Raw genomic sequence first — 19,842 nt, 5'->3', positions numbered from 1 at the left:
AGTAATAGTAATTTTTCAGAATTCGCAAATCATCTTATATCCGAAAAACATGAATTTAATCAAAAAACGGGTGTAGAAATTTTGCATGTCAATAAAAATGGTTTTCGTTTAGATAATTTAGAACGATTAGAAATTAGTAAAGCCATTAATCAAAAACTTCAAATAATAAATAATCAATTAAATTGAACTTCGAGTCCTCTTTTAAAACTATTCTCGATATGATTTATTTTATCTTCTTTCTCTCTCTTTCTTTCAATTTTCCGTCTCTTTCATACAATATTTTATTGTATAAATAGCAACGCGTGTAATTATAAGTTAGTTAAATTCCTGACGATGAGGTAGTAACCTAGAAACCGGTCGAAGTGTAATTAAAAAAAAATTAAAGTGGTTAATACAAATTTATAAACAAATAAGTGTAAAATGTCGTACCACAAAGTGAAAAATGTTTTTGATAACAATAATATAATACCTTTCCTCTATATTCATAAACAATCTATGCATATCATATTTTTTGTGCATGTGGAATTCAGGAATTTGTACCTGTCAAGGCTGTCAAGTTGACGCGTAAAGTATGAATCAATGAATGTTTACTTTTATGATCACTCATTATTTGCTTTGATTATTTACCTAAATCTGTATTTTGCTGTTGATCTTATTCATAGATAATCGTGGGATTTTTGGATTATATTAGTACGTGTGAGTATTACATTTTCCTGTTATCTTGAAGTCTTTGTAATTTATTTTTAGTTTCGTCAGTTCTTTTGTTCACGTTCACGCCTTTTGAAATATTTAAGGTTCGCTTGCAATAACCAAACACATAAAAAAGCCTAAATTCAATCCTCACTTAACAAGATACTGTATGTTTCAGCGGACGTCATTTATATCGAGAAGTCTTCTAAAAATCAATTCACAATGACTAAAATTGTTGGAAAATATCAACACGTTAAAAATGAGAATATTGATGAATACTTTGCCGCTGTTGGTGAGTAAACTATATTTCTCAAAATTGAAATTTGTTTTTATTAGTAACAATAATTATAATAATTCATTCTTAAAGGCCATTTACACATCGACAATACAATATTGTTTTGTCCCAGGATTTGACCATTGTCCACGTGTAAACAGCAATTTGCAGGACAAAAAATTGTCCCAAGATATCGTCATCGAGATAGACGGGCAGGCTATCTCCGCGGAACAATGATTATGCCACCACCGTGCGCGGCCACCAGTGGCCACACTGTCCTCGTGTGAACTCACACGGAACCTTGTGACAGTAGCGATTTGCTTGACGTTAACAGATCGCCCCCTAAAAAAAGTTTCTGGCGAAAATATCGGCAAAAAAAAATGCTTTTTTATTTTTAGTTCTTTCTTTAACAATTCCAATACATCTTGGTATAAAATTAACAGTATTTTTCTTGAATTTGCTATTTCGTAGCGCTGTTGTGTGAACTGCGTCCGAATTTTTGTATTGTCCTGGCGTTCTGTCCTGCGCGGTCGAGGCTGTTCACGGAGCTAGGACAAGACAATCTTGTCATATCTATTGTATTGTCCAGATGTAAATGGCCCTTTTGACTCCATAGAGTTTAACATTTTAACCCTTTATAGGACCCATATTTTGTGCTGATTTACATATTGCGAACCTAATAAAATATGTTATTTTTTAAGATAATAAACCTACTGCATTTGAAAAAGCTGAGTAGAAGTCTTATCTACTAGTTATTACAATATACTCTTGTGAAAAAACCTTTTAATCATATGAAATATTAAAAAAAAAAAAAAAAAAGATTATTAAATATTTATATTACACAGTACATTTATGTATACAATACATTTTTTTTTTGCACCACAACAGGCCAGGAGGCCTAATTACAGTGGTGAATTACATTACAGAGCACCCAGGCTTGAGAAAAATCACATTTTTAATTTTTGTGTTCTCACCGGGAATCGAACCCGGAACCTTCCGTGCGTGAATCAAGCGTCTTGACCACTACACCACGGAGGCCGCCTCCTAAAATAAATACCTCAATTCTGGTGTTCTAGGTGTACTATAAAAAAGGGTTAAATGTATAAGTTAGTATAGTATTCACAATTCTATACCTTGACGATACAATAAAATATTGTAGTCAGATTATATAGAAGTTTTAAAAATATTATTATTAGTTACTTTTTGATTTACTGCAAATAATTTAAACTCATTTTTTATTTACATTTTTTTCCTGTTTTGTTCTTCATGTTAGTTTTTTTTTTGGCTTTTTCACCCCAAACTGGGGTATTCTATACTGAATTCATCGAGACTGGCCCTCTTTACACCGCCATAATGGTGAATGTTACACAGTGTGTAAAGTGGCCTAACCAGCCAATGACAGGTCGTAAGCCCTGTAAATGCCTAGACTCCCATATTCCCTTCTCAAAAATGTTTTCCATCTCCGTTGCCACAAATTTAGACATTTCATAGTATTTTACTCTCAAATATGAGAAGAGATGTGTCATATTTTTTAATCGATACTCAAATAATAAATATATATTGACCCTAAAAAAATCTTCGTTTCGTGTAGCTTTAATATGTGTATTTTTTGTTTGAATTCAGGAGTCCCGTACATTCCACGTAAAATGATGGCGATGTCTTCCCCGGTTCTGGAAATTACTCGGGAAGAGGACGTGTGGGCGGTGAAAAATTCCTCCATGATGAGGACCACCATTCAGAAGTTTAAGTTGGGAGAGGAGTATGAGGAGACCATGCCCAATGGTGAAACCCTAAAGGTCACAGAATAACAACTTTCAAAAATATATATCATCATCATCATTCCCTTTCCGCACCTAATCGTGCATAGGGCACTGCATTGGCACACCGATTGCAGTGTATCTTGATCATTTTTGTTAAGACTTGTTAAGATGATCAGTTTTACGCTTCAGGTACCAGTCCAAAAAAAAAAATGTATACACAGTACCTATCCAAAAAAGAGTAAAAAATAAGCATGCAATGGTATTCTTATAACTTCGCTCTTAAGCATATACACTCGATACTGGCTAGAACATCCCAGTAGTGAGGTAAAAACGTCACAAAAAATACGAAGAAGAATGTCGCCACCTTGTCTTGACCAAATCAAAACAAGGCACCTCAAATTTGGTGGTTTATAAATGTATTGCAAGGGGCGTGCGGTGATATTTTCGACTAAGGAAGCTGAGTACAGCGCACTAAGAAGCTCGATACTAGGCACATACATATAGATACAATTTGTGCCTTCTACTAACACAGAAATTCCAATTAAGTGCTTTGAAATAAACTTAAAAGCAATTTTATGCCATAATTTCAGCATAAAACACTATTCTAAAAAACATTATACTTGACACTAAACTTTCTTTTACAATTCATATTGAACATGTTATCAATAAATCCTTAAAACCCTTGGATTTATTAACAGAAGCACAACTGACTTAAAAAATATCAATACCCTTAAAACTCTCTTCTGTTCCCTAGTTCGCCCGCACCTAGAGAATTCCTCTGTTATCTGGTCTCCATATTGTGATATTCACATCAAAAATATTGAATAAGTTCAAAATTTTCAACGATTTTTAAGAAAGATAGGCTGGAGGTTGGGCTTATCCAGAGACCAATATACGTATAATGAGTTAGAAACTAGCTTAAATGTATCTTCTCTTCAAGACCGTCGAAATAAATCTGACCTTCTAGTCCTATTTAAATTCTCAACTCACTCTTTGATGCGCCTGAACTACTGAGCTCAATAAAATTAAATATTCCAACTAGAAACCTTAGATAAAACTTACTCTTTTATACCAATAACCATAGAACTAACTATGGTTTTCATTCCCCTATGCCCAGAATTCTTAGGTATGCCAACAAACATACCAGTCTTGATTTCTTTGATAGCAAGTTGTCTTCTTTCAAAAGATCACTGAATCAAATTAAATTATAAACACCTCTCTCCCGCTTCCACTCCCACCGAGTCTACTATATACCATTGTGTCTTTCTACTTTCCTTTATAATAATTTTCTATGTATAAATATGTCCTTTAAAATGCCCATTGGGCATATATATATATAAAAGAGTTATATTTCCAATACTAAATTTCTTATACAACCATCATAATATATAAAAAATAAACATGGATTCGTTTGTAAGAATTGCTTCCATAGAGATACTAAAAATCTCAATTTGCGCATGCACAGACCTGTGAGTTTAGTACTGGATGACCTCCTTAAAGGAACCAATAGACTTATACAGTTCCATATTCCAGAATTATGCAGAGTGCAGTATATTTTACTTCAGTCCGCACGCAGTCGGGTGGTTGTGTTTGGGCTTGGTGCAATTTTTTTGAAGTTGTAAATGAATGAACACCAAATTTATTTCAGACCGCTACAATTAATAACAAATTAACTAAAAAATATTTGTTGTAGTTACTGAAAAGAATAGTTAACTTATGGCTGATTTTATTCAATAATAAAAAATTAGATGCTGATTGATTAGAGGCCAAATTTTTAGACAAGCATTGGTTCCATCCGATCTACGGACGGACCGTGCATGCTGTCTAGGTACTTAAATGATTATTTAACGCATCATGCTTGCCGTGTACGTATAAATTATAATTAAGGGAAAAACCAATAGTAATTCGTCAAAATAATTAATAAATTGATAATATATCTAGATGTTAATCACGTTAATAACTGCCTACCTTTAAACATTATCAATTCCTTCAAAACGCAAATATAAATACTTATCTAAATTTCCGATCATTAAGTAACCAACTGACATTAAACTTAACAACTGTTTTTTCTTATAATTTTTTTTTTTTTATTAAAATAAACATTAGTATTCTTATTATTTACCCAAATATTAAAATTTCGATGGTCATTTTCAATGAGCTGTAAATAACTTGTTATTAGAAAATGGAAAGAAATCAAGTTAGGGTAGAGTGGGGTTCGAACCTCGGACCTCTGATCCGTGAGTCCGCAACACTAGCCACGGGACCGCAACCCGATTATCTCAGCCTTGCAAAATCTACAAATTAGTCACAACTTTTCGAATTGTGGCATTCATGAAGGAAGATTGAAATATGTGTTTTTAGTGGGTAACTCAAAAATGCTGATTTTGAAGTTGTAGTAATGAGGAATATCAGCCCTATAGGAAATCGGATACAAAAAATGTTTTCTTGCGCGCGGTAAAAATTGGAGCATTCAATTGTACGGCTAAATTTCCTGAAAATATATGAAAAAATAATAAAATACATTTTAATAAAAATGAACTACTTTGAACGACGTCATTGGTTCACATGAATCAACCTATGATAGAGAGTTATGGAAGATTTTCTGTTTGCTTGCCGTGAATGGACCAATGGGCAGAGCTGATCGAGAATAAGCGGAAGAGAACCTCTGACGTCACACGTAGAGTTATTTCAGAAATATAAAACTAAAAAAAATCGTAGCACTGATAATACGAAATATAAAAATATAAATTTTTTTTAGGCTTAGTTTAATAGTCTATAAAAATAAAAAACCACTGAACTTCCTCATTACCCCACGATATACTATCAGTGTAATGTAATTATGAAATAATTATTCTTAAGTAATATGAAAACAGATAATGACATATATACTTATTTCAGAGCACATCGTCAATGCCGACTGACAACAAGTTGGTAACAGAGTCAATAATCACCCAAACTGGAGTCAAAACATCCAGGGTATATGATTTTGATGGTGATTCTTGTGTTATCGTAAGTATAAATACATACAATATGTATTTTATTAATTATTCGACTATCATACGTAGATGTGATTAGAGATTATGGTATGCCACACACATCTTTTACACTTTTCTTGAGGTTTTAACAAATTGTTATTGCACCTGTTATATTTCGTCAGATTTCTGGCACAAGTTGGTAACTAACATTTCACTAATTGTGACATATTGCACTTTTCAAGCTCATTCTAAATCAACAATTTAAATAAAACCGCAAGCAAAATATTACAAAACATTATTTTTTGTATTTATAAAATATGACATATTTTTATTTACTTTTTAAACAAAGATTATCTTATGCCAGTTATGAATCAATCTCATTTTTTGATAATTTTTAGTTACAAGCTTGTGACAGAAACCTGACAATTTGTAAAGTAAACTTTCTTTTTTAAAGTATTTTTAATTTATCATCTTTATGTATATAAATCTTCTGTACATGTGATGTCAAAAAACTCCTCCTAAATGGCTTAACCGATTTACGTGCGGTTTTTCGCATAATGAGCTTTGCACTGCGCATGCTTGTAGATCTTAAAATCTTTAATCTAATCTGTAAAAAAAGTTTTAAGCATAAATATTTTATTCATCAATCTACCGGGCTTGCATTCAACGAGAATGCATATCCTACAAATTTGGGAAGATGTAATTTTTTTTGCGTAATTTTTTTTTTTGTATTTAAATGTTTACAAACAGCATTCGTTTTTTGTGAATCTCAATCAGACTCTTTCCTCAAATTCCTTATAATTTCTACCCATTTATTTCATCGTAATACTAAAATAATATTAACTAACATTTGCTGCATTTTTGAAAATCGCAATCCTAAGTAAAGTGCACACTGTTGTTAGAAGAGCAGAGTTAGTGTTTCAAAAATGTTTATTTTATGTTTTGGAATTCAACCATAAAAAAGTACCTAGGTACCTACTTAAATTCAATATTAGAATATTAATGATTCATCACACGTACAGAATAATTATATATATTTTGGGTGGTAATGTAAGTAAGAAATTGCCTTAAGGCAATATGCCCGCCCTTATATGTATAAATATTGTATATGTATATAAAGTGTTAGATAAAATAAATAAATAAATAAATATATGGCTGGCGCTATTGCACTTTTTTTACTATTTTGCTCTGGGCAACAGCAAATCACACCATGACGAAACGAAAATATTGAAATGTCAAACTCAATGTCAAATGTCACTTAGTACCTATATTTTTTTTTTTAAAATTCAAATATCAAAAAAACGTTTGCTGAAACAGTTAATAGCAGGCAAGCTAACGTTCGGGCTGGACAATGTCTGTCTTATATACTGCCATTAATTACATTATATACTGCCATTAATTACCGTGCATTGTTACAATTAATTTTATGTACAAGGTTTTATAGTTTTTTTAAAATAGGTTTTTTTTTCAGACTTTAACTCATGGTGATGTTAGTGGAAAAAGGTACTTCACCAGAGTCAACTAGATGGCTACGAATTGCCAATACCTGAGACCATAATACAGAACATTTATACTCAATATTATTTTATGAATCATCAATGTTGACTGAAAATTTTTATATTTTAAGGAATTTTTTATAAGAAAAGGCTAAAAAAAAACTCAACACAAACACGGAAGAAATAGTCTCACAAATTATTATTACAACAATAACTTAACACACTGACATTGGATGGAATGGAACTTTTAAATTAATGATGTAATAATTAATTTAAAAAATACTTGGTACACTTCCACTTATTTATTTTGACCAATTAGCGCTTTCTCCCTCTAATGGGCATCTTCAGACTGGTAAATATTATACAGTGTAAAGATAATTTATATAAAACTAAATATTATCTTAAGTGTAGGTACATTTAAAAAAAAAAAAAGAAAATCTACCTACACTTAAGATAATATTTAGTTTTATATAAATTATCCTTACACTTTATAATATTCACCAGTCTGAAGATGCCCATTAGAGGGTGAAAGCGCTAATTGGTCAAAATAAATAAGTAATCTAATTATCAGTTGCCTTCTGTACGCCGATGACGCAGTCCTCCTAGCTGACAGCGAAGAGGAACTGCAATCCTTGGTTACAAAGGTTTACGAAGTGTGCAAGGAGAGTGATTTGCTAATGAATGTGCAAAAGTCGAACGTCATGGTCTTTGAAAGAAATGTAACTATGACTGAATGTAAGATTGTAGTAAATGGAGATAGTTTGAAACAGGTCGAAGAATTTGTATATCTGGGTAGTATGTTTACTAGAGATGGAAATATGGACAAGGATATTGAAAGGAGGGTTAGTGCCGGTAACAGAGTTAATGGTGCCTTAAAGTCTGTCGTAGCCAATTAGGGGCTATCGCAAGAGGCTAAATTAGCAGTTCATAATGGAGTTCTGGTACCAACCCTAATGTATGGAAGCGAAGCATGGAGTTGGAAAAAAAGGGACGAAAGTAGACTGAATGCTGTTGAAATGCGATCCCTCAGGCGAATGTGCGGAAAAACAATGTATGATAGGTGCCCTAATGTCGAAATTAGAGCAGAATGCAAGGCTGAGTTAAGCATTATCGACAAAATTAAGAAAGGTCTTTTGCGATGGTTCGGTCATGTGGAGCGAATGAATGATGAAAGAATGGCTAAAAAGATTTATGATGCGAATGTGTCTGGTTGTAGAAGTCGAGGAAGGCCGAGAAAGACATGGCATGATCAAGTACAACAAATTCTTGAAAGTGGTCATGTGAAAAGTCGGAATAATCGACGTGCGTGCATGAGAAGATGTATGAATGTGAAGGAAGCAAAGGAAGTGTGCCAGGACAGAGTGGTGTGGCGTTCTATCCTCTCTGCCTACCCCTCCGGGGAAATGGCGTGATGGTTAGTTAGTTAGTTAGTTAAATAAGTGGAAGTGTACTAAGTATTTTTTAAATTAATAACTTATATGTAAATATAAGTTATTACATCAATACAATGGAGTTCCATCAAGAATTGTCAATAAATAATTTAAATGAAATTTTAAATTAATGTTTCTTTATTTTTTTGTGGAAAAACGATCAAGAAAGACTTGCCTTGTGTTGCTCAACTCACAAATAATTTTAACTCTAATTAAGTTTTTTAGTTACGCAACATTTTTTTCTTATCAAAAGTTGCCGGTCCCATAGTGATCAGAATAAGCGGATTCCACTGTACTTTCAAGGACAAAGCTGATCCCTCTGATGCCTACAGCGACATATATTATATTTAATTTGTTATAACTAATATAAATTTTATCATTATTAATTCTTAGATAATTAATAAACAACGATGATAGTAACAAGTGACAGATTAATTTCTTCAAATATGTTTTGACTTCTTGCAGGCACCAAAGTTGTTCATAACATAATATTATTCATTTTATTTTGGTTGTGGTTGGATGTGGGATAATAGTTTATTATTATACAAAAATATATTATATTTACGTTGTATTTACATATTTTATAAATATTTTTTTACTGTTTAAATTAAAGTCTTAATACTATATATGCACTTTATTTATTGCCCCGATTTGAATTGTACACCTCAGTTTTAAAAAGTAACCCGAAAGCCAGTTTAAAAAAAGGTAAATTAATATAATTGCTCCTTGCGAAAAATTTAAATAAATTTAACCTGAACATCTATTTGAGGACATGTTCCTGGAAACTTATTTATTCTCAATTCCACCTCAACCCCTAAAGCTCCCTCTCCGCAAATCAGTTTAAGGAATTTTCTAAACATGGTTATTTATTCTACTCGGTCGATACCGCCGACCAATTTAGAAATGAATGTGATTTAATCATTAAAATACAAAATGTGCATAAGTACACAGAAAATGCTACTTGCAAATGAGTTAAGTAATCCAATAATAAGAATCAGAATGTAATGTGATATTTTTTTCACAAAATATTTTGTTTTCTAAAAAAAAAGTTTCCGTTATATTAGGGGTTTAGGCCGTGTCCAGATTTACCGGAGCTCACACTACCTACGCACACAGCCAAGACTTTTCACATATTGTGTGAGTTGCGTTGGTGAGGTCTGGTGGGACAAGAGTGAAAATGATGCATCGAGTAGTAATCATTCAAGCAACATTGATTCAAACATGATTCAAACGTGTCTGAATAAAATATCACATTTTTTACAATACAATTTATGTAGGTACTTCTGTTTTATTCATCTTGCTCCAAATATATCACCATCGCCCATCTTTCAAGAAGGCGTATCTCATTTTTTGTCGAGATAGAGTTGTGAATATTTTAATAAAGATTGAGTTACATTTATGGAATAAATGGGCATCATACTGTCTTAAAATAATAAAAAAAACCCCGCAAAATACAGTAAGATTACATTTTCAAAGGTGAAAAATCCCCAAGCAAATTCTTAAAAAGTCATCTCAAAAATCAACAAATTCGAGATACTACTTTTTGAAAGATGGACGACGATATAGTTCGCGTTATATACGAATTTATATTTTCAATTCGGAAAGTTAAAATGCGTAATTTGTGTACAAAATGCGCGGGTAGTTTTTTTTAATTCACTAATCGCGTGATATTATCGTTATCTCGTTTCCACGCGATGTATCTTCTGATGTGGGACTGAAACAAAATTACCTGTATAAATTTTTCCTTTCACGAAAATGTAAAATTTAGCGATTTATAGATAAACCGATTTGGTTATTTCAGAATTTTTCATTAAATTATGTAATTATGTACATGCTTTTTCATGAATATAATGCAATTTGATATTTATTATTACGATCACAAATGATAAGGCGGTAACAATATAGGTGGGGGGTCCGCGTGGCGCGTGGTTCGTTCATGACAAGAGGCTGTCACTTATCGCGAACGCAAAATACCACTTCATTTCATAACCTGTAAAACCTTGGCGGTTACCGGTCGGTGTTTTGTCTTGAAACCCGCGCATTATTACATTTTATCACTTAATACTGAACTAATATTGTCCATTGAGGGCTATATTACGAGCGTATTATATTAACAGTGCATTTAACCGTTTAATTTAACTGTCGAAATGGTCGGAACAAGCGGCAAACCCGATCTGCAGGCGTTAGTGGACTTGGCCAACAAATTGAGAATTCACAGCATAACATCCACTGACGCATCGAAATCAGGGTTTGTATTATAATTATTGTTTATATCGTATTATTTGTTTTAAATCATAAAAACCACGCCGGCTTCACGGCACGAGTTTGAAGGTCCAATGAAGGTGACATTACACATGACGCTGTAACTTGTAAAAACACCTTCACCATTTCATGTTTTGCCCTAGATTTTATGTTTACTGTGTGCAAGTATATTGTATTAGATTTGATTTCTAATTTTATGACTGGAGAGCCGTTTTTATTATTATTATCGCCCGGGAGTATTCCAATCAAACCGCGTTCTTATGTTTCCAACTAGAATCCAATTATCTTTGCTAGAATCCAACTAGAACACAACTACTGCTGTTCACTATTTTATTTTGTTTTAGGTAGGTAGCTTTAAAACACATATTTTTAATTTTATCGAAAAAAATTGAAAATAAAATAACTATAAAATTACAAATGTTTTGTACATACATAATTAATAATAACGTTTCGAAGGAATTTCATGTAAATTCATTTTCATTTTTATAAATAGTACATATCGAGGCTTTACTGACTGAATGCATGAAGTCATTAAAACAAGTTGCGGGATAATCGCATTTAAAGATTTTTTTCTTTCAACGCATTATTTCTCCCACAATTTTCTTCTTCAAATTTGGAATCTACATTTTGCACTTATATTGAAAAATATTTGAAATATATAAAGACCGTTGACTCAATGCATTCTGTCAGTATAGCCTCGATATATATAAATATTTTTTGATTTAGGTGCAAGATATCGATTTCAAATTTTATGCTTTGCCTAGAATAAAGCATTACTCTTTTAAAGCTTTAAAAATATTGAAATAAAAGAAAATTGTGGGAGAAATAATGCGTTGAAAGAATAAAAAAGCTTTGAATGCGATTATCTCGCAACTTGTTTTTTTTCATCAGTAATGCATCGATATGTATATGCCATAGAATTAAGAATAGTCCAAAATCCGCATACGCACATCAAACAGAAGGCGACTCAACTACTCATAAATGAGTAGGTTTACGTTTTGACCCATTAGTTTATTTGTAGATGTCGCTCAGTACGCAACTCCTGATTCGAATTTAACCATGCCGTGTTGTGTCCTTTTAAAGTGTAGAAATACTGCTAGGATCTTAAAGAAACAGGATGCAATCACATTTCATGTGTAATTATCAAATGAATGTGTTCGTCACAAATGCATTACTTAAAAATTGAATTATTTTTCCATCTGTCAGATTGTCGAAGAAACAAAATGGAAATTTCGTTAGTGTTGCCGGGGTAGTAAAATTTTTTACCCTGCTTTGCTCATATAATAAGAGAAATAATGAAAATTGAACCTCGGATTAAACAACGCCGTGGTGTACATTTGGCCGACATTATCTTTAAAAGATAAAATATTATTTAACATGATATAAAAATATCTGTTTTATGTAAAATAAAATTTGTTTTATATTTTAAGTTCAAAGTTCATTAATTCAATTACTCTTATTAAATGACCCTTTACTTATCTACTCTGTTGTGTCAATCAATGTTTCCGAGTGCACAATACAATTTTAGAAAAATTAACACATTGTTTTTCATTTACCTTAACATTTGTGGTATGGTTATATTCTTCGCGATCTGGCAATATTACGCGGTGACTTCAAGTATGCGCGCGGCGAAAGTGGGGGAATTGTTGGACACAGTCCAATGTATTCAAATATGATTCTACGCTCTTTCTGGACTATTCTTAATTCTATGGTATATGCACATATATATGTTTCGTATGCGGATGATGCCGTGCTTCTTGCTAGCAGCAAAGAAGACCTTCAATTCTTAGTAACAAAAGTCTACGAGGTATGCAAGAAAAGCGATTTGCTTATGAATGTTGATAAATCGAAAGTGATGGTTTTTGAAAGGGATGAAAATATAACTAAATGTGAGATCAGCGTGAACGGAGATATTCTGAATCAGGTAGAAGAATTTGTGTACCTGGGAAGTATGTTTACTAGGGACGGAAAGGCCGATAAAGATATTGAAAGGAGGGTGAGTGCCGGGAACAGGGTGAACGGTGCACTAAAATCTACTTTGGCAATCAAATGTTTATCGCAGGAGGCTAAACTAGCAGTTCACAACGGAGTTCTAGTTCCAACTCTAATGTATGGGAGCGAAGTATGGAATTGGAAAAATAATGATGAAAGTAGGTTGAATGCTGTCGAAATGCGATCCCTCAGGCGAATGTGTGGTAAAACGATGTATGATAGGTGCACAAATGTCGAGATCCGTGAAGTGTGTAAGGCTGAGACATGCATTATTGACAGAATTAAGAAAGGGGTGCTGCGTTGGTTTGGACATGTAGAGCGAATGGACAGCGAAAGAACGGCTAAAAGGATCTACGATGCAAATGTTGATGGATGCAGAAAACGAGGAAGACCGAGAAAGACATGGCACGATCAAGTCCATCAAATACTTGAAGATGGACATGTCAAAAGTAGGAATAATCGGCGTGCGTGCATAAGAAGATGTATGAATGTAGAGGAAGCGAGGTCTGTATGCCAAGATAGAGTGTTATGGCGTTCTATCCTCTCTGCCTACCCCTACGGGGAAACGGCGTGATGGTTTGTTGTTGTTGTTGTTATGTTTCATATTTAATTTACATTTTATTTTTACTATCTAAAACAGATTCCTTAAAATTAGATATTATATTCTAATAATATACCTACACAATTTTCTACTGGATGGAGTTTAGGCAACGGTGGTCTCATGTGTTTTTTTTTATTTAGATTGAAATATTTTAATATTTGCTATTGATTTTAAGATTTCTGGAAGATTATTAGAGTTTTTTTTTCCAACATACGAATCTAAAGCTTATTGCATCTGTGTAAAGTTAAATTATTTGGAAATCTAGATTTTCGAGAATTTTGAAAATTTGTGTTTTTTTTCTTTGAAAGTTTATATAATAGATTCTTTTTTAAAGATGCCCTTGATTGAGGGTATATCTAGTTCTTTAAAAAATAATTTTGAAGGGTGTGTTCTAGACTTTTTTAAATATAATTATTGAGATGTTTTTTTGGGCAATTAAAAGTGGACGTAAATTTGTCTTGTAAGCTCCTACCCGGCCTACGACTCGTATTATGGATGTAAAATTACGTAGTTTTACTAAAAGACGCCGTAAAATACCGTAATTTACGGTATTTTATGGTAATTTTCGGTAAGAAACGAATATGACGTACTAATTTTTCGAAGATATAACAAATACGAGTAGCCTTGCTTTAGAACACGTTACGTGACAGTGAAAACCCTAGTTTAGATTTATTTATGCGGGTGAGATTCATCTAATTGAATTATTTCACCTACATACCAGGCAACACCTGAAAATTGTATTTTTTTCAATTTCTATACTTCTTCATGGACCAGGTGGATTTATCAATGTGGTGGATTTATAAATAAGGGTTTCAACTCTTTACATTCACAAACGAAACGAAAGGAACGTAAATGTTCAATTACAATATTTGAGTTTGTCCAAATGTTCGTAGACAAAATACTGGATTTCACCCCCTCGGGAGTCATTAAGATTAACAAATTACAACAGGGATGGAGAATACCTTAAATAAGGGAATATGGAAGTCAAGGCATTTACAGGGCTTATGACCTGTCATTGGCTGGTTTAAGTGGCCACTTTGATGGAAATGGAACAATTGAAGAAATATGGATGTTCAAACATAGGCAAAATGGTGAATGTTACACAGTGTGTAAAGTGGCCACTTAAACCAGCCAATGACAGGTCATAAGCCCTGTAAATGCCTTGACTTCCATATTCCCTTATTTAAGGTATTCTCCATCCCTGTTGTAATTTGTTAATAAATGTTCAATTTCGGGCAGAATGGTGAATGTTACACAGTGCGTAAAGTGGCCACTTAAACAAGCCAATGACAGGTCAAAAACCCCGTAGATGCCTAGACTTCCATATTACCTTCTGTAAAATGTTCTTCATCTCTGTTGTGATATGTTAGTATTTTATATCGTAAGGACTTTTTATTGTCGTACGTGTTTGGGGGCACAGATTGATTAATATCGTTTCCCTTACTGTGTATAATGATATTAAAATTAGTAGAAGGATCGCAATGATTTATTGAAATTGGCAGAAATAATGTTTTTTTTCACTATTCAGTGATATATATTTATTTATACTTTTACATTGTTGGTATTCTTTTTTTATACATAATCACTGGGGTGTCCCGTGCCGAGGGAAACATTTTACAAAATGTGAAACATGCCTTAAATTAGTTATTTAACAAAGTTAACACAGTAATAATAACAACAAAAACAACAACAAACCATTACGCCTTTTCCCTGTAGGGGTAGGCAGAGAGCATAGAAGCCATAGCACTATATTGGCATACAGACCTCGCTTCCTCTACATTCATACATCTTCTCATGCACGCACGCCGATTATTCCTACTTTTGACATGTCCATCTTCAAGTATTTGATGGACTTGATCGTGCCGTGTCTTTCTCGGTCTTCCTCGTCTTCTGCATCCATCAACATTTGCATCGTAGATCCTTTTAGCCGTTCTTTCGCTGTCCATTCGCTCTACATGTCCAAACCAACGCAGCACCCCTTTCTTGATGCTGTCAATAATGCATGTCTCAGCCTTACACACTTCACGGATCTCGACATTTGTGCACCTATCATACATCGTTTTACCACACATTCGCCCGAAGGATCGCATTTCGACAGCATTCAACCCACTTTCGTCATTATTTTTCCAATTCCATACTTCGCTCCCATACATTAGAGTTGGAACTAGACTAATAATAATAAATAACGTAATATGTAAATTAATGAATATCAGCGTGCATGGCGTGTTTAGCAAATCTTTACATCTACCTATTTTGATGTCTGTATACGTTCAAAGTCTATTTTGTTTAATCCTCAAGATATTTATTATTCAGCTTTACTTTTGCATTGTGAAAAACGAACACTCGTCATTTCACACTTGAATAAGTACATATTGGTATCTGCGCAAATAATAAAAATAAACTTATTCAATATGAATTATTGATTTTTTAAAAGTAAATGTAAGTAGCATATCAATTAATATTTTTATTATATGATTTTTTAACATTATGCCACCGAAAAAAATATGGATTTTCTTATTACCAAACAATCGAAAAGTAAATTCCTATTTGCCTACATTAGGAGGCATAGTGTTTTCCCCGTCTGTTGCAATAAAATTCAATCTAGATTACTCCCCGCCTTGTCTACAAACATTTGGACATACTCAAAATATTGTCGATTCAAATAACTGGTATAATTCATCATCGTCATTTTTTTCCCGCACATAATGGTGCATAGGGCACTGCATTGGTACACCAATTGCAGCGTATCTTGATCATTTTTGTTACACGAAGGTAAGATGGTCAGTCTTACGCTTCAGGTACCAGTCCAGGGACTATGAAATGTTCTAGTGTAAAAGCGGCCTCCGTGGTGTAGTGGTTAAGACGCTTGACTCACGCACGGAAGGTTCCGGGTTCGATTCCCGGTGAGAACACGAAAATTAAAAATGTGATTTTTCTCAAGCCTGGGTGCTCTGTGATGTAATTCACCACTGTAATTAGGCCTCCTGGCCTGTTGTGGTGCAAAAAAAAAAAAAAAATGTTAAAAAAACACCTTTTTAAGTAAATATTTCATGTCAACCATGTCGCGAATCGAACCCGAGACTTTTTGCGTGGTAGGCAAACGCGCTGACTACTACGCCACGAGGCCGACATAAAAGTTATACAAAACATTAACATACTTAAAAAAAACTGTTCCTACAGCCCTCCATACCAGCACTTTTGCTGATCGGGAATATCTTGTACCAATAAAATATGTCATCATTTCCTTTCCGCACCTAATGGTGCATAGGGCACTGCATTAGTACACCAATTGCAGCGTATCTTGGTTTTTTTTTGTTACATGAAGGTAAGATGATCAGTCTTCCGCTTCAGGTACCAGTCCAGGGACTATGAAGTATTCTAGTGTAAAAACACCCTTTTAAATAAATATTTCGTATCAACCATGTCGGGAATCGAACTCAGAACCTATCTGTATGGTAGGCAAAAGCGCTGACCATTGCATCACAAGGCCGACAAATGTAATTGTATGCTGTAGAATGTGTTTTTTAATTTAGGAGTTTCATACTTTCCTTTTTTGGCATCCATCACTTTCACGATAGAGATGTTTTCCCGGTTCTGTGGCCTTATTCCATGTCTAATTCGCTAAGTAAATGCATTCGTGTCGTATGAGAGGGAACGAGAGCGAAATACGATTTTGATTGAGTTAGAGTGAGATATGACGAACGAACGAACTCACGAAACGAAATAAGCCTGCTGGAAACGTCTAAAATTCTGGTTGTACTCGTTTCACATCCAGTAGCTCAATCACAACTAACTATTGACGTGCTTAAAAACATGCTAAGCATTTGAGCGATCACAATGAACAACAGTGAACATGCTTAAGTTATCGCAGTCATAAGTCAACGCGTGTGTAATCTCTATGTCAACGCTCGTGTCGGTTTGTTTTTTATTATATATTTTTAAAATTTTTTACAATATATTGCATTTGCAAAATAGTAAAGAGTATATAATACAAAAAAGTGAAAATTAAATTACAATTACTATGGCGACTGCCTTTCTTGACATTCGGCTTGCCAACCACCGGCTCAATGCAATAAATAGCATGATAAAATAAATAAATATATAAAAACGGTGGTTTTGGAATTTTTTTCCATATTAACACCGGTGACATTCAAATATGTGATTGCGCAGCAGGATTATACGTCGCGAAACGTTTAATATTATGTGTCCACGGATATTCCATTGTGATCGCTAATACGATAAAAAACCATGATGAAATTTTTTGATCACGTCGCTTATTGGCACGTCGATAGTTATTTGTGATTGAGCTACAGAAACGAACGGTACTATTTATTCAATGGGATACAGATAAACCCGTGTTATTTGAAGGTTTAAAATATCAAACTGTAATTAGTTATGTATTTGTGTCTTGTAAAAACGATGTCATTTGTGAAATATATTATAAATGTAACTTGTAACTTGTAACCTTCACAGAGTTGGTCTTGACCCCCACAGAAGTTAAAGTAGATACGGAGGTCATCCCTCGTACTCGATATTACGATAAACTCTCACAAAGTAATACAAATTATACTTTTATTGTATAATAATATAATCTATAGAAAGTACAATAATGCATGGTATCAAATTTATTTTTATTATGGAAAACAACAGATGTTATACGAGTATATATAAAAAAATGTACATATGTCCAGTCAAAGTTTTTCACAAACGTAATGATAGATCGTGTTACACGTCACACAATAAAGTGAGTATGTAATGACAAAAAAAATGATAAAATACAAAGTTTTTTAACTTTACATATTACATTATATTACATATTTTATTTGTACGAAATATTCCCAATCAGCAAAAGTTCTGGTATGAGGGGATATTATATATAACAACACAATAGTTTAAATAGAAATTCGATAGAAAAACATCACATATCATATCACTCGTCACACGGGATGTAAGAACTATTTTATTTAGGGGTTATTTAAGTACGTATATGTTTTGTATATTTTTAGATCATTAGAAAGTGAATTGTAAAAATTTATTGCTGTATACAAAAAACTGTTTTTTTTCTGTTGGTCCTAGGTTGTTCGCAAGTTAAATTATTTGATTACTTTTGTATTTATTTTATGTATGTTGTAGTTAAAATTTAATATTTGTCTTTATTTTATTCTTTTTCATCTTAAATATCATTTTTATTTTTTCTGTGTAGATCAATTCCTCTAGATTAAGCATTTCTGTGATTCTAGTACTTATATTTATTAAAATTAAACGTTACTTTACGTGCTTTATTCATTGTTCTTTGTGTTGATTCTTGCATCTGTTTACTACATTGCGACCATATTATTAATCCATATATAAAGTGTGGAAGTATAAAAGCATTGTATATCATTAATTTTGTACTTTTATCAAAGACAAATTTTAATCGGTGTACAAATAAGTTTCCGCCGTTTTTTATACAAAATAGGGCATTTATTGTGAAAGAACGGAACCTTATGTTTTATTCGAAGTATTGTCCATCGCTTGCTACTACCTTTTCCCATCTTTCTGGCAGCATACGGATACCGCGTCGGAAGAATGCTTCATCTTTTGAGGCCATCCACGAATCGAACCAATTTTTGGTATCTTCGTATGATACGATGTGCTGCTCAGCCAGGCCATGTGCCATCAATCGGAACAAGTAGTAGTCCGAAGGGGCGATGTCTGGTGAATACGGCGGGTGGGGTAAAACTTCCCGATTGAGTGTTTCTAAATAGGTTTTGACCGGCGCCACAACATGTGGACGAGCATTATCATGCCATGCAGGAGAATAACTCTATCATATCTGAAGTGTAATGGGCGCACTTTTCATCGAGTGCTCGACTCAATATCATTAATTGTGTTCGGTAAGACAGCTCCAGTAATGGGTTCGTTCGGTTTGAGCTACTCGTAATACATGACACCAAGCTGATCCCACCAAATACACAATGAGAGTTTTTTTTCCCATGAATGTTTGGCTTATCTGTAGATGTCGGAGCATGGCTAGGTGGTCCCCGTGATTTATTCCTTTTTGGATTATCATAGTAGATCTATTTTTCATTACCGGCGACCAGTCGCGTGCACAGAGTTTTTAACTAGGATAGGCTGTAGAAAAAAAAGTACAATTTATATAATATAAATAATAACTATTACCAAACTGTTGCCTTTACTTGTCATATTAGTTTTTTGTCCTCAAAGGATAACCGAGAAAACGCGTTGTTTCTTAAAACGGTTAAAACGTCACTATCATAAGTTTCATAGAACTCCATTTCAATTTTTCATTAACAAAATTAACGTGGATCATATTCTCGATTTTACGAAAGTAATCGATTTGAGGCGTGAGGCGATTTGAG

The 19,842-nt window shown here is 33.4% G+C and overlaps 2 protein-coding genes across 3 annotated transcripts in view; both read left to right on the top strand.

Moving 5' to 3' along the window:
* Positions 1-307: 307 nt before the first annotated feature.
* On the top strand, positions 308-7,632 carry LOC148282373 (fatty acid-binding protein-like). 2 transcript variants are annotated; one of them, XM_088225174.1, is made up of 5 exons: positions 308-696; positions 869-982; positions 2,588-2,760; positions 5,623-5,733; positions 7,171-7,632. In XM_088225174.1, exons 2-5 carry the CDS (start codon positions 913-915, stop codon positions 7,222-7,224), a joined length of 408 nt encoding a protein of 135 aa, XP_088081300.1. In that variant the 5' UTR covers positions 308-696; positions 869-912; the 3' UTR covers positions 7,225-7,632. The 2 variants fall into 2 exon arrangements, with proteins under 2 accessions (XP_088081300.1, XP_088081302.1); XM_088225176.1 differs by lacking the exon at positions 308-696 and adding an exon at positions 705-794.
* Positions 7,633-10,552: 2,920 nt separating this feature from the next.
* The window catches only part of LOC148282372 (transketolase), a 33,939-nt gene continuing 24,649 nt past the window's right edge, over positions 10,553-19,842 (top strand). The window contains exon 1 of the mRNA XM_088225173.1: positions 10,553-10,873. Within this exon, the coding sequence (XP_088081299.1) occupies positions 10,773-10,873 (101 nt within the window). The 5' untranslated portion in view covers positions 10,553-10,772. The remainder of the gene's footprint in view (positions 10,874-19,842) is intronic.

This window comes from Micrasema longulum, unplaced genomic scaffold, assembly GCF_059751315.1.
Source record: "Micrasema longulum isolate JH-2025_06_02 unplaced genomic scaffold, ASM5975131v1 h1tg000334l, whole genome shotgun sequence".
In the NCBI taxonomy this organism is placed as follows: domain Eukaryota; kingdom Metazoa; phylum Arthropoda; class Insecta; order Trichoptera; family Brachycentridae; genus Micrasema; species Micrasema longulum.
The sequence above is the reverse complement of the archived record's forward strand: the minus strand, read 5'-3'. Positions and strand labels throughout refer to the sequence as shown.

Bases quoted from the DNA above. Each gene is read 5' to 3' on its own strand.
- LOC148282373 (XM_088225174.1), top strand. From the start codon at position 913: ATGACTAAAATTGTTGGAAAATATCAACACGTTAAAAATGAGAATATT. The intron at 2,761-5,622 runs GTCACAGAATAA...TACTTATTTCAG, and splicing joins CCAATGGTGAAACCCTAAAG to AGCACATCGTCAATGCCGAC. The intron at 5,734-7,170 runs GTAAGTATAAAT...TTTTTTTTTCAG, and splicing joins ATGGTGATTCTTGTGTTATC to ACTTTAACTCATGGTGATGT.